At 36.3% G+C, this 15,951-nt stretch overlaps 1 protein-coding gene across 13 annotated transcripts in view; it reads right to left on the bottom strand.

Moving 5' to 3' along the window:
- Window positions 1-979: 979 nt before the first annotated feature.
- Window positions 980-15,951, bottom strand: part of LOC144956906 (solute carrier organic anion transporter family member 2A1-like) — a 77,238-nt gene continuing 62,266 nt past the window's right edge. For all 13 annotated transcript variants that reach the window (XM_078887732.1, XM_078887729.1, XM_078887731.1 and 10 more), the window contains exons 12-16: window positions 15,778-15,907; window positions 14,481-14,647; window positions 13,816-13,880; window positions 9,978-10,107; window positions 980-3,851 (exon numbers count right to left, since the gene is read on the bottom strand). In XM_078887732.1, coding sequence (XP_078743858.1) covers window positions 3,611-3,851; window positions 9,978-10,107; window positions 13,816-13,880; window positions 14,481-14,647; window positions 15,778-15,907 — 733 coding nt within the window. In that variant the 3' untranslated portion in view covers window positions 980-3,610. The remainder of the gene's footprint in view (window positions 3,852-9,977; window positions 10,108-13,815; window positions 13,881-14,480; window positions 14,648-15,777; window positions 15,908-15,951) is intronic.

The following is a 15,951-nucleotide window of genomic DNA, read 5'->3' as shown; positions in this document are numbered from 1 at the left end:
TAGATTAAAATCGACGTGAACGTATTTTGAAGGTCTGATGACCGGACGCACATTCGCGTTCCAAACTCCTTGGAAGTGTGTATGCCACCAGTCCTTCAGGGGGCTAAAAATGAATAGGTTACACAATGAATCATAAAATGGCATAACTATTTTAGTAGCAGGATGTATTGGCAGATTCTAAGGATTACGAGAGCGGGGATAATTATTATCTTAATTGGACTCAATAGTCTGATGTCACGTCGTCCAGCAACGGCGGCCATCATGGTTCTACACAATTAAAATCGGTACTTTTTATTCTTTATGGTGGCTAGAACTTTTCATATGTTTTGTGATCAGAATTTGTAAAAGTCAAAACATGACCAGATTTATAATGTTTTTTCTCTCCTCTGGATACGCGTTTATGCTCGTGGGAGAAATATTTCATAAGGGCGTCTGCCATTGTTCCGATAGTTTAGAGACAGTTACTAAGTTACCTTGCGTCATTACGAAGGAAGTGAGGTTACGACTGTTGAAGCGTATTGACGACCAGCACATATTTAGACTAGAAAATAAGATGCATTCACCGTGAAAACCATAAAGATGAATTACACAAGGCATATATTCAGTCCTCGAGAAAAGTTGTTTTACGCTTCCAATGGGATAGGAACCAGTTGATTTTTTTTTACAATAAATAAAATCAAAAAAAAAATTCCCTTTATTCATCCCCAAGGGGAAATTTGTCTTTAGGGTCTATTCCAAGGGAAGACTGGAATAACCCAGGCGTCAGCCGCAGAGCAGCGCCGCAAAGAGAGCTAGGGCGAGATGACTTGCTCAAAGCCACACAACGCAGCGGCGGGTGATTGAACTCGGTACATTTCGGGTAGGAAGCAAAGACTGAGCCACGCTGCCCCTGATTATTACACAATTGAGGTCGCCATGGGCATGAGCTGCAAACAAACATGTTTCCATTTTCTAAGTAAAAACAAAAATTTGACAAAGATTAAAAGAATAACCAACTCTTTTTTATTGAATAATCAGCTGCTTAAAATACAATATTTACACAAGTTTGTCGAGTATAATTTACTTTAGTATTCAATAATAATTATATAAATCGTTTATTCATTCATATTCCACCGCCATCCATTTACTCCTTCATTCAATCTTTTTTTTTTTTTGTCATACTTATTTCTTCTTATATTTTCATGTTACCAAGGTCCTGAACCAACAAGTACAACCTATTTGCAGATCTGATAACCCAGATTGTTATGCATGGTTTGAACGTTGTAACTTTAAAAAAATCTTATTCCAGGTCTTACCACTTCTCTGTATATCAGCTTCTTTAATCCTTCTCCATGTTCCTCGTGACCGTCCCCTTGATCTTCTGTCCTGAGGGTTCCAGTCCAATACTTTCTAAGAATGAATACAATTTCTAAATTGAAAAAAACAACACCTAGAATTTCGTGTTATTTTTTAAAAATCATTAATTCTAAATTCAGAGTTAGAAGGCCGATCCAATCTGACAAAATACCGTTTTGATAAAAATGAATACAGTTTTTTTTAAAGTAACAAGAGACAGCGAGTTGTTAACCCTCCGATGCCGCCTTGGTAAATTCATTAATTTTATATAATCTTCTCTTGCCACCTCTTGTAGACAAAGATAAATAAATAAATAAATGGATATGATAACAATGTACCTTATTTGGATCATGGCATTACGTCAATAAATTATAGATATAATTCAATCTTGGAATTGGATGATGATGACGATGACGATGATGATGATGATGATGATGATGATGATGATGATGATGAAGATGATGATGAGGATGATGACGGTGATGAAGACGAAAAGGAAATATATGACCATGTTATTTACTCTTTAGAAAACCATAAATTTGAAATGCATATCAAAACCAATATTATTTGATATTATGATATAAATTATATTAAATAACAATATTGTTTGAAAAGATAAGACAATATTATTGAAAGATTCATGTTATATCATATGAGAGGCTTGACCTCGAGTTATTGCCCTTTATTTATATCATTTCTCAGCCTCCCCCCCCCCTCTCTCTCTCTCTCTCTCTCTCTCTCTCTCTCCCTCTCTCCCCCCCCCTCTCTCTCCTATCTCTCTCTCTCTCTCTCTCTCTCTCTCTCTGCCCTCCCATTTTATTCATTTATTCAAACATCCTTATCTCTCCCAAGCAACTTGTAAACCATCATTATGAACACTTTAATTTGATTGTATAGTATAATAAGTAAACAAATAATCCCAAAATCCATAAACCGTTTATGGAAGTAAGGAAATTGATTTGAACCATCTCTGAAAAAAAAGAACTTTTATGTAGCGCAATATCCACTAACAGTGCTCAAAGCGCTTTACAAAGGGTCCCTGACCAAGAGCAACATGTCGTAACATGTAGAACGAGACATGACGCCTGATAGGCAATATGACATTTTTCCGAAGGAGACAACGCTGTTAACGACCAGGTACTCATTTTACACCTGAGTACAGTGAAGGAATGTGAGCCCTTTCCAAGGACTCATCTATGCGCCGAGCGAAGCTCGAACCCTGGACCTTCCGATCCGAAAACGAGTGTCATACCAGCCTCACCTGGAGACATAGACTACCATTTTCCAACAAGAGAGCAGTGATCGTGACACGGGTTAGATTTCACACAAGGAAGCCTGAGTCACCTCTTGAAACTTGAGCTTTTTTATACAGCGTAATATCCACTAAACGTCCTCAAAGCGGTTTACAAACGGTCCCTGACCAACAGCAACACTTAAACATGTAGGACGAGACATAACGACCTTAAGTAATATTACATTTTTTTCTCCTGGCCGAGACAAATCTGGTACGGTCATTTAGGAAGGGACATGACGCCTGTTAGGTGATATAGCATTTTTTCGGACAGAGACAACGCTGTTATTAGCCAGGTACTCATTTTACACCTGAGTACGTTGAGAGAATGTGAATACAAAGCCTTTTTCAATGACTCAACTATGCGCCGCTCAGAGCGGGACTCGAACCCTAGGACCTTCCGATCCAAAGATGAGTGTCCAACCACAAGACCACATAGCCTCATATTACTGTTTGTTACCACTTTATGAATGTAAATGTTGCTGCTCGAAACTCGAAAAAAATAAAAAAACAATGCAAAATTGAATGGAGATAAGCTTCAAATTAATATACGAGAACAGATAATATGGTAATCTCATTCGTCTGTAGTATTTCATTCATTGCTCGAAGCAAGGGACCCTTTGTAAGCACTTTGAGTATGTTTACTGGTTATCTCTCTCCTTACCAGCCATTTTCAGGATTTTCACCAAAACTTCACACGAAAATATATATTTTATCATTCAAACACAATAGCAGTAAGTTCTTGCGATAAATAATTTCTTTACCAAAACATGCCCAACAACACATTGTTCATTTTCTTTAAATTGTATGATGTACAAGAGAAATTTGAATAAGAAAAATGTTGGTTGTATCGTAACGAATGTGACGATTTTCTTGTAGTTGGTGAGGAGAGGGTTATTGCTCTATAAAAATACTCTAGTTTTTTCCTTCTTTCTTTGGTTCATCTCAAGATTGGTATCAGAAAAACGACATAGGCCATATAATTTATGTTGTGATTTTGTCGTCAGTCTTGGGTGGTTTCTCCGTTGTTGTCGTCACTGACATTGGTAGGCTATGCTTCCTTTTATCATCTTTTGTATTATCACAGGCTTTATTATCATCGTTCTTCTCATCATCGTGGGATGTAAATGGGTTCTTGGACGAAAGATGGACGTAGAGTAAAGCACAGGCGTAGAAGCCTATGGCGACAACTCGTAGAGAAATCACAGCACCGTGGTACTTTATTCTGGAATTAGAAATCATTATATTATCATTATTGTTATTATTATTATTATTATTATTATTTATTTATTATTATTTTATATTATATTATTATTATTTATTATTATTATTATATTATTATTATTTTATTATTATTATTATTATTATTATTATTATTATTATTATTATTATTATTATTATATAATTATTATTATATTATTATTATTATTATTATTATTATTATTATATTATTATTATTATTATTATTATTATTATATATTATTATTATATTATTATTATTATTTATTATTATTATTATTATTATTATTATTATATTATCATTTTATTATTATTAATTATTATTTATTATTATTTATTATTATTTATTATTATTATTATTATTTATTATTATTATTATCATCATCATCATTATTATTATTATTACTATTATTATTATCTGTTGCAGGTTAATCTCAGTTGTGTAACACTTGGCGTAATAAATTCATTTGATAACTAACAGTGACTGTTTGGTTAACCCAAACACTCGTGCCCACTTGTTTCTGTCCTAAATGTTGGGAAACCGAGTGACTCTTTATTTATTTATTTATTTATTTATCTATTTACTATTTACTTATAATATATATATATAATTTTAATATTAACCACAATGTTGGAGTTTCAATGACGGAACAGAGGTGGTTGCTGTTTTTATTAATGTAACTAGTGATGCTATTTGGTTTTCTGAGTGGTTGGAATCCCCGTTCCGTCATTGAAAACATACCAAAGAGCATCGCACTGAGGGTGAGCAAATTTTCGGAAAACAGAGAGATATTCAACGTCGCAGTCACTCCCTACAAAGAAGCACTCACAAAAAGCGGATACAATACACCATTTGAGTACACAGACCTTCTCATATAAACCTCAACACACAAGTGAAGAACGCAAAACAAGAAAACGACATATTACTTGGTTCAACTCACCTTTCGACAAAAACGTCCACACAAATATTGGACAGCAGTTCCTGAAGTTAATTGATACACACTTTCCAAAAAAACCACAAGCTACATATAATTATCAACAAGAATACCAAACTACTCGTGTATGCGCAACATAGAACAATTACTTTCAAGCCACAACAAAAAAATATTAATAAACCACCGACAATAAACCACCAGAAAATGCAACTGCAGAAATAAGGAACAGTGCCCGCTGAACAAACAATGTTTAGAATCAAGTTTAATTTACCAAGCCACAGTCACTGAAACTAAAACAAACAAGCAAGAAAAATATGTAGGACTAACGGAAAATAATTTCAAAACAAGATCCAACCTCCACACCTCAACATTTAGAAACATTAACAAAAAAACATCCACAAATCTCAGCGAACATATTTGGAAATTAAAAGACAACAAACTAGACCACATTTCATGGAAAATTTTATCCAAAGCAAGAGGATACACACCATCATCAAAACAATGTAGCTTATGCCTGGAAGAGAAATATTCTATTATCAAACACCCCCATGAAGCCACACTCAACACGAAAAAAAATGAGCTGTACAATAGTTGTCCACATCGCCGGAAGCACTTACTAATCAACTACAAACCTACGGAACCACTTCAACAATCAAAAACACACAACAAACCAAACTCATGTAACACACAGTCCTGACGATGGCTGAAACGGCCTGAAACATCGATGTAGACTGACTCCAACATTGTGGTAAATATTAACATAATAATTCGCTCCATTGCTACATGTCGAGCACAATTTGTACCATATTTGTATCCAACACGATTCAATATATATATATATATATATATATATATATATATATATATATATATATATATGGGTACCGGGACGCACAAGAAACTTTATATTATGTACTCCTTTCCATTTACTATCTAAGACAGACCAGCCAAACCCAATGAAAAATTCGTAAATCTAGGAATTTTGGCTCCTTCAGACATCTTCAGACCAAAATAAGCTACTTATATTCAATAAATCGTATTGAAAGTGAAGTGATGACACTAAATGACAGCGATACTAAGCTGCTAGAAGCTGTAGGCTGTTAAAAGTAATAAACAAAAATGAATGTAATAGCTTCAAAAAAGAACAAAATACCAAACACGGAACGTTTCGGGATCAAAACCCTTTTTCAGCCAACAACTTTCCAAGATTTTTCTACAGAGAGGACCTAAAAATATATCTGTCGTCTGTCTGGAATTTAGTAATGTATTTATGTCTTTATTGTTTTTGTTGTTGGCTGAAGAAATGTTTTAACCCCGAAACGTTCCGTGTTTGGTATTTTGTTCCTTTTTGAAGCTGTTATATTCATTTTTGTTTATCTCTTTTTACACTAAATCACATAGCGTAAGAACGTAGAAACGTTATACAATCTTTCTGAGGGGAAGTTGGTCATGCAAAGTTTGAATTAGTGACTTATATTATTTACCCCATGAAAACAACGAATAGTAGGGGGAATTAGGCTAAAACCGTGCAAATTCGGGTTGAAAGCATGACAATTTGTATACAGGTTGCTAAGACCCATAGAAAAAAACATATTATGATATAGAACCACTTTAACAATCAATCATAACGTTTAAGGCCGTAGATTTTACCTATTACGTTATTCAATCTTTCTGAGGGGAAATTGGTCATACAAAGGCTGAATTAGTGACTTCTATCATTTTCCCCGTGAAAACAACGAACCCTTAACATAATGTTCATATCGGCAGGTCTGGTGAATTGCTCAAGACCACACGGCAACGCTTCGAGTAGTTGAACTCGGCACATTTTGGGTACGAAGCGAAGACCAAACCGCTGAGCCACGCTGTCCTATTAGATGAAATTCGACAAAAGAAACTAAAAATGCAATCAACGAACTCCCGTCACTTAAGCGATTGCTTCAAAGTTATCAACATTTGAGGAACAAAAAGAGAAGTCTTATAGATAGTATGCGCTTGGCTAAGAAGCTCACAACATTGCCATCCGGAAGTATAACGTACGAACACACAAAACTGTGCGTAACCATGAACGCTTATAGTCTGGTTAATACAGTTTAGTGAGAATTACTCATAAATGCGGATGGCAAAAAAACAATTACAAAGACCTGAGTGGCGCCAACTTCGAACTATCTATACTATTTGTAATACATTTCCTCTGTCAGCAAAAACGGCCGTCTTCTCTAATAATTCGCAATTTCAACCTAGATAAAAAAAATAAAGATAAATAAATAAATTTGATTCCCTGATAGACTGGCTAGAAACGGAAAGACACTATGTGCGCATATGTGGTCTAGTCGATCGGAAGGTCCTGGATGCGAGCCTCGCTCGGCGCATAGTTGAGTCTTTGGAGAAAGTTCTTTACTCACATTCTCTCTCAGTTAACAGCGACAAAATGTCCCGGAAAAATTGTAATAAGAATATGACAGGCGTCATATTCCGTCCTACATGTTAAATGTTGCTGTTGGCCAGAGAACCCTTGTAAAGCGCTTTGAGCACGTTTAGTGAATAGTGTGCTATATAAAGGCTCAATTTAAACGGACAGGCATTCGTCAGAGCAACGGGGGAAAAAGAGAGGAGCGGAGAACGAAATTCGCCAACGCTACGGAGCACGGCACAAGATGATGAATGAAACAAAAATGTATTGTTTTTGTACGGTGCTGGTTGGTCACATGTATTGATGAAACACCACAGCGGAGTGAGTTAATAGAGAACAAAATTATAATGTCAAAAAACTGATTCCAATCTGATTGGAAGTGTAAAACCATTCTTCTGGTTTCAGAGTGATGGCATCTTAGTTCATATTCTAAATATAGGCTGAGTGTCAGTAAAGATCTGCCATCTTTTTACGTCTCGTAATCCTTAGAATTTGCTTTTACATATTGTTACTAATAGTTATGCCACCTTATGATTCAAGGAAGTCCTGGATAGGAAATGTGGAGGCAACAACTGGAAAAAAGATAATCGACTGCTGGGTTATGGCCCTTGAGCGTGAAGAATGGCGTTCCATGACATTCAACCTCTGTAGGGAGACGGGACTCCGGTAAGTAAGGTAAATATGATTCAATATGTAACCTATTCATTGTTAGTCCTCCGAAGGACTGGTTCCATATACAATTCCATGAATCGTGGAACCGGAAAATTAGTGTGACGTCACGACTTTTCTTTCCGATTCTGGTACCGCAGTCCAATTCCACCGTAAACGTATCAAAGCAAAATTCTGATCAAAACTCATAACATGTAGGGCTGACCCATGTTTTGATTACATGCAGATTAGCTGAAATAGCCGGCGGCATTCTAGATTCTGATTACCTGTCAGTATTATTTTGATATTTTATCAAGTGTGTCAGGATTTTGCACAATACAACATTATGACTATGGAGCAACTGTCCCATAACATGATAACTTCACAAATACTATGAAGGCCAACTTATACGGCTGGTGGACATGTATTGACAATGGCTATAGGCTTACTATAGCTATCTGGAATTCATGCTGATTAGCTCAACAATTCGGCCCTATAGATTTCAAACATTGTAGGTTATTTCCTTTTTTTACTGAGATGATAAAATATGCTTGGCGTCGTTTGTAACTTCATCAAAAGATTATGATACACGCTCATTAATTGGATGGCCACGGATTTGGATGGAGAACATAGGGTGAATGTGATTGTGGGGCTAACCCATTCGGTTGTTTGGCATGCACAAGAGATAGCTATGTTATAGATAGAATGCGCTTGGTCAAGGAGTTCACAACATTGCCATCCGGAAGTATAACGGACGAACACACAAACTCTGTGTAACCATGAATTTTTATAGTCTGGTTAATACAGTTTAGTGAGAACAACTCACAAACGCGGATGGCAAAAACAATAACAAAGGCCTGAGTGACATCATCTGCATACAATCTATAGACCATAGCACCCTGTATGCATGCCCACCGGGCACACCTGGTTGGCCTTACAGTTTTGTTGGCACTCATCACGACATGACAAGTATAAAACTTCAATATAGATAGTACGCGCTTGGCTAAGAAGCTCACAACATTGTCATCCGGAAGTATAACGGGCCAACACACCAAACTTTGTGTTACCGTGAACTTTTATAGTCTGGTTAGTACAGTTTAGTGAGAATTACTCATAAACATGGATGGCGAAAAAACAAAAAAAAAAAAAACAAAAAAAAAACAACAATAACAAGGACCTGAGTGACGTCAACTTCATACTATCTATACCATTGTAGGATACTGAACATTTTAAAATCGTTTGTACCTTTGCAATGAGTCCAAATGCAATAATATCTGACTCGATAAAGATCTGAACAAATGTGTATTAATGGTGCCAGGCAAAGCATTACACGTGTAATGGTAGCACGGCTGACCAGTAATCAGAAAGTCTGAGGTTCGATCCCTAGTTGTGGTTGACTGATTTTTTAAAGATGTTTTTATTCTTGTATTTTTCTTCCTTGCTCTATCTGGTACCTTTCATACACACTTGTTCAGATCTTTATCGAGTCAGATATTATTGCATGTCACCCCCTGTAAGGTGCGAGAATGACGATGTATCGTCAACATGATCTATCTCGATGTCGTGCGGCTATGTGGTCTAGTGGTATGATACCCGCTTTCGGATCGGAAGATCCTGGGTTCGAGCCTCGCTCGGCGCATCGTTGAGTTCTTGGAGATGGCTGTTTACTCACATTTTCTCACCGTACTCAGGTGTAAAATGAGTACCTAGCAAATAACAGCGCCGCCTCTGTCCGAAAAAAAATGCAATATCGACTAACAGGCGTCATGCCCCTTCCTAAATGTTAAATGTTGTTGTTGGCCAGGGACTACTTGTAAAGCGCTTTAAACATGTTTAGTGGATATTGCCCTTTATAAAAGATCATGTGTGACCCATCATCGCAAAACGGTATTATGTCGGGACGAACCATATGCATAAAAGCCGAATTAAATGTTAAACTGGTCAATAAATATAAATTGTTGGCATTAGCACCCTAAAATATAGTATCAATTTTCTCAATAAAACATACAAACACAACACAAGTCTGATATTTCTGGCTATAAATTCAATTTTCAACATCTTAACCATCCGGACTTAATACCGTTTTGAGGCGAAGGGTCACATTTGTCAAAAATCTCACCTAAAGGCGGCTAGATCATAGAGTAGGCAGGCTCCATCCTTGCTGGCTCCATCTCCACATGGGGATGACTGTGTGATGAGACACGTGGAGTCCACGATCATACCGAACAAAATTGGACCAGGAAACCAGCCTGTCGGGAAAAGGAAATTCCGTCAATACGAAATGAATAAATAGATAAATAAATAAATAAATAAATAAATAAATAAATAAATAAATGAATAAATAAATAAATAAATAAATGAATAAATAATGGAAGGTCCTGGGTTCGAGCCTCGCTCGGCGCATAGTTGATTCCTTGGAAAAGGTTCTTTTCTCACATTCTCTCACCGGACTCAGGTGTAAAATGAGTACCAGGCCGTTAGCAGCGTTGTCTCTGTCGGAAAACAAATTCCAATATCGCCTAACTAGCGTCATGTCCTGTTCTACATGTTACGTGTTGTTGTTGGTCAGGGACTCGTTGTAAAGCATGTTTAGTGGATATTGCGCTATATAAAAGCCCACGCTTAAGTGAAGGACCAGAAAGTGAATGTCAAGTGTAAAATAAGTATCCAATGGACGGGGACAGTTGGTCACAGTTAGTTACGATATTTCAAATGTCCACAAAACTATTCATTTTCCCCTACTTATAATATTATGATAATTTAAAATGTGTATTCAATTTCCAGTATTTTGGTCAGCTCAACATAATAACAGCTCTGCTTAACGCTAAAAAAAAAACAAACACGTGCATATTTAAAAATAACGAGTTTTCGGGCCAAAATATACAGTTATGTTTTATTTTTTTCAAAGTAAAATAAAAAAAAAAGAAACTTAAGCTTTTTCTACAGCGAAATATCCTGTAAACGTACTCGAATCGCTTGAAATGGGGTCCCTGGTCAACAGCAATTCGTAACGTGTAGAACGAGACATGACGCATGTTGGGCGATATCACATTTTTTCCTTTCAGAGACAAAGCTGCTAACAGCCAGGTACTCATTTTACACATGAGGACGGTGAGAGAATGTGAGTAAAAATATGTTTTCCAAGAACTCAACTATGCGCCAAGCGATGATTGAACCCCGGACCTTCCGATTCGAAAGCCAGTGTTGTATCACAAGACCACATAGCCGCACATAACATAACACGGCAATGTACTCACCTAGGAGAGTTGAGATCATCATCATCATGTAGTTCCATATCTGAAGCAGACGTCGGAGGTCATCTTCCGCCAAGCTGATCTATCTCTTGCCAATTCTATTAAAGCGCGCCACCTTTCTCAGCTTCATCTGTCCAAGTTCTTATCCCTTTCAAATAAGTTATTCTTTGTCTTCCTCTTATACTTTTTCCATTCATCTTTCCAGTCAAGGCGAGTACTTCCAAACCAGGGTGGCGGATAATGTGTCCTAAAAATTCCATTTGGCGTTTGATGATTTTTGTTATCAGTGATCTTTTTCTGTTTGCCATTTCTAAAATTTCCTCATTTCTTTTCCTTTCCACCCATGACACCCTCATCATTCTTCTGTAAAACCACATTTCCGTCGCCTCCAGTCTTTTAACCATGGTCTTGTTTATGGTCCAGCTCTCACAACCATATAGCAGCACAGACAGTACATAGCAATCAAGGACCTTGATTTTTGTTTTCATGCTAATATTCCTGTTTTTCATAATTGTATGCAGCTGGTCGAATGCATTCTTCGCCATACCTATTCTTTTCTTTATTTCACAATCTGATTTTCCATTGGATGTTACATTGAAGCCTAAATATTTGAAACATTCAACTTGTTGTATTGTTTGTCCTCTGCTTGTTATTACACAGGCTGGCGGGTTATTATTTTTAGATACCGTCATACATTCTGTTTTAGATATATTCAGTTCCAGTCCCATATTTTTCACTACTCCTGACTACAACATCCAATAATTCTTGTAGTTCATGTTCAGATTCTGCCAGTAGAACCGTATCATCTGCATACCTCAGATTTGTTACATTCTTTCCTCCAATACACACCCCCTTCTTATGTTCGATATCTCTTAATATCATTTCGCTATAGAGGTTGAATAAATCTGGAGACAAAACACACCTCTGCCTAACTCCTCTTCTAATAGGTGTAAAACTGCTTAGCTCGTTGTCAACACACACTGCTGCTTCTTGTTCCCAGTACAAATTCCGTAATATTCTTAAATCTTTACCATCAATGTCCAAGGATGATAGAATTTTGAACAGTTTTTCGTGTTGTACTTTATCAAAGGCTTTTGAATAGTCGATGAAACACTTATACAGATCTTTATTTACTTCAATACATCTTTCCATCAGCATCGATAATGTGAATATTCCATTTCTGGTATCCTTGTCCTCAACAAAACCAAATTGCATCTGCCCAATTTCAGGTCGTAGTTTATTTCTTATTCTTAGTAAAATTATCTTCAAAAGAATTTTTGTGAGGTGGCTCACTAGGCTGATAGTTCTGTGTTGTTCACAATCAACTGCCCCTGGCTTTTTTGGTAATGATATAAAAATGGATCGTTTCATATCAGTTGGCATTTTTCCTGTGTCATACGCTTGATTTAGAAGTTTTGTGATGAATTCAATTCCCCATTCACCAGGCCAGTCAAGGCTTCAATTGTTATGGCATCAGGTCCTGCAGCTTTTCCATTTTTCATGCTTTTCATGACGTTCCTAACTTCATCTTTAATTATAAAAGGCCCTTCCAGTTCTTTTATCATAGGCATTTCTCCTCGATTATCAAGAAAAAGTTCTTCAATATATTCTGACCATCTGTTTAGAATGCAGTCTTTGTCCATGATGGTGTTTCCACGCTTGTCTTTGATACATACACTTTTAGCACCTGATTTAGTTTTGTTTGTCACTTCTTTGATTTTCTGATGGAAGAATTTGCCATTTTTCTCTTTGCAGGACATTATATAGTGACATTGTTCATTTATCCAGTCTTCTTTAGCTTCGTTACATTTTCTTTTTATCTGCTTGTTCAGAGTCTTGTATTTTTTTTTCCTGATTATTGGCCTTTCTTCTCTCATTCATTAGTTCTAATATCTCTGGAGTAATCCATTTCTTCTTCTGCAACTTAAGTGTGGTTGGAACATTTTCTTCTAATGATGCAGCAACACAGTCTTTAAACTGCTCATAGTTCTCTTCTATATCTGTTAGTTCTCCAAGCACTTCAAACTTGTTTCTTACTGATAGTTCAAATTTTTCTTGTATCTTCTGTTCTTCCCGGAGAATGTCTAGTTGGTATTTAGGTTTAGCCTTTGCTCTTTTGCAGATTTTCAATTTAACTCGTATGGGGCATAGCACAGGGATATGATCGCTGTTACAGTCAGCCCCCGGCATAGATTTGGCATACAAAACTGAGTTTCGGAAACGTTTGCTGATGAGTATGTAATCTATTTGATTTCTCACTCCATCTCCAGGACTTTTCCATGTCCACTTCCTTCTATTGTGGTTTGTTGACCAAGTATTTGTGATTGTCAGATCATGTTGACGGCACCATTGAATAAGACGGTCACCTCTCTCATTTTTGTCTCCCAGACCACGTGGGCCCACAATATCTTCTATTCTTTCTCGGCCCACCTTGGCATTAAAATCGCCCATGATGAGTTTTATGTCTGAAGACTTAAACTGATGCATGGCTTTATCTATTTGTTCATAGAAATTTTCCACTTCTTCATCATCGTGACTGGTGGTTGGGGCGTATATTTGTAAAATATCTAAGTAAAAATATGTTTTCCAAGAACTCAACTATGCGCCAAGCGATGATTGAACCCCGGACCTTCCGATTCGAAAGCCAGTGTTGTATCACAAGACCTCATAGCCGCACATAGCATAACACGGCAATGTACTCACCTAGGAGAGTTGAGATAAAGGCTGAAATTCCCAATGCCATCGGTTTCTGATCCTCTGGAACACTCCTGGTAGGGGAAGATCAAAGAAACTAATAAATAGATAGAAAGTTTGATAGATAAATAGACAGATAGATAGATAGATAGATAGATAGATAGATAGATAGATAGATAGATAGATAGATAGATAGATAGATAGATAGATAGATAGATAGATAGATAGATAGATAGATAGATAGATAGATAGATAGATAGATAGATAGATAGATAGATAGATAGATAGATAGATAGATAGATAGATAGATAGATAGAAAAATAGAAAAAAAAACAAAAGCCATGAAATAATAGTGCTCAACTTTTTGGAAAAAGGGGCTATTTATAAATTATTTCAAGTATAATTATGATCAACTTCTACAATATCAGGAAGTGATGAGAGCGAATGCTCGAAACAATAAGAAGTTGATCATAAGTATACTTGAAATATGTTATAGATAGATAAATAGATATATAGATAGTTAGATAGATAGATAGATAGATATAGATAGATAGATAGATAGATAGATAGATAGATAGATAGATAGATAGATAGATAGATATAGATAGATAGATAGATAGATAGATAGATAGATAGATAGATAGATAGATAGATAGATTGGTACTTTGTCCTACCTGACAGTTGTTACAAAAGAAGGCATGATTGTAACAGTTAACGACATACTGGAAATGAAACTAAAAGAGGTGTAGACCCAAAACTTGGTGGTACAATCGCTGTCACACAATCCACCCCTGGCCTGGGAATACTTGGCACTGGACAGGCAGCTGCAGTTGGAAAAGATCTGAAAATTGCAGATAGTTTGATAAACTAATGGGTGCGATCTAATTCATGTTTTCGCCCAACCAAGTCATTAATCACATGATTTGTTGCTTACAAACGATTGGATATTTCTTCAGAACGTAAACACGCTGCTTTGTTCATGAACGTTTTAAACTTCCACATGTGTCAAGCTGAACAAATTGACCGATCGTGATGTTTGATATTTCAAAAACTGTGAACACTTTTCACTATGTGGGTCATTTTGAGCACATATTCCAATGTGACCAATGACCTCGAGCACATCGGAATGTAATATAGATCATGCCCATTCAGAAAAGTGAGTGGAGCAGGCACTTATGTTGATAACAACACGAAGTGAAGTGAGTAGGAAAGTCCCAGAAGACAATAGTGAATAAAAATTTCGCGGCTGCGATGGCGGCTCGAAACCACGACCTTACTGATACGACAACTTCGCCTGGCCGAGGAGATCGTGACTCTACCGTATGAGCTATGTTTTTTCAATTAAATCAAAATAATATTTTACATGAAACATTGTAAGTAAGACAATATCTAAGGTACATGCATTTATTGACCGTGGTTTTAAAATGCATTTTTTTAAGAGTCACATGTATAAAACAAAATTGAATCTATTTAGATTAAAACAATTCATAGAACGTAGTTTGTGTGCAAGCTCCGGCTGAAGGTATCTAAGTCATAAAACAAAGTAAATATTTTATTGAAAACAAAAATTGAAAAAAAAATAAGCCAATTGGAATACTTTCCACCAGATCGAACTGATCCAGTTACTCAAAATTTGATACGTTATTCTCAAATTTTAATGTCATTTGAAGATGTTGTGGACAGACACATAATGTTTAAATAGTTGATTTTACCCTTGGAATGAGGTTTGTTTGATGGTGTTTTGGGATTGTCATTTCAACTCTCTCTCTCTCTCCCTCTCTCTCTCTCTCTCTCTCTCTCTCTCTCTCTCTCTCTCTCTCTCCCATTACCTATATCCTCACAAGCAACTTTAATTTCCAATACACCTATATTAATATTTATAATCTTGGAAACAATTTTCTATGTCTGTAAAATATCATTGTGTATTGCTGAAAAGTGATTTTTTCACATCATTAGGAAAACAAATCTTACCATTCCGCCATTGATGGTGTCCGTACATCCAGCATGGCAGGGGGAAAAGTAGTTCCGGCCATCGTCTCCACACACAGGAAAATATGAGGTATCACTACATTGACAACTTTGGGAACAGGTACTTGAATTTCTAAAGTCGAAATGAAGGAAAAACGAAGAATAGGCTTCAACAGT

Source organism: Berghia stephanieae, chromosome 11 (assembly GCF_034508935.2).
Source record: "Berghia stephanieae isolate SIO BIC M18660-M18661 chromosome 11, UCSD_Bste_1.3, whole genome shotgun sequence".
Taxonomy (NCBI): Eukaryota; Metazoa; Mollusca; class Gastropoda; order Nudibranchia; family Aeolidiidae; genus Berghia; species Berghia stephanieae.
This window is presented reverse-complemented; position numbering and strand designations above follow the sequence as displayed.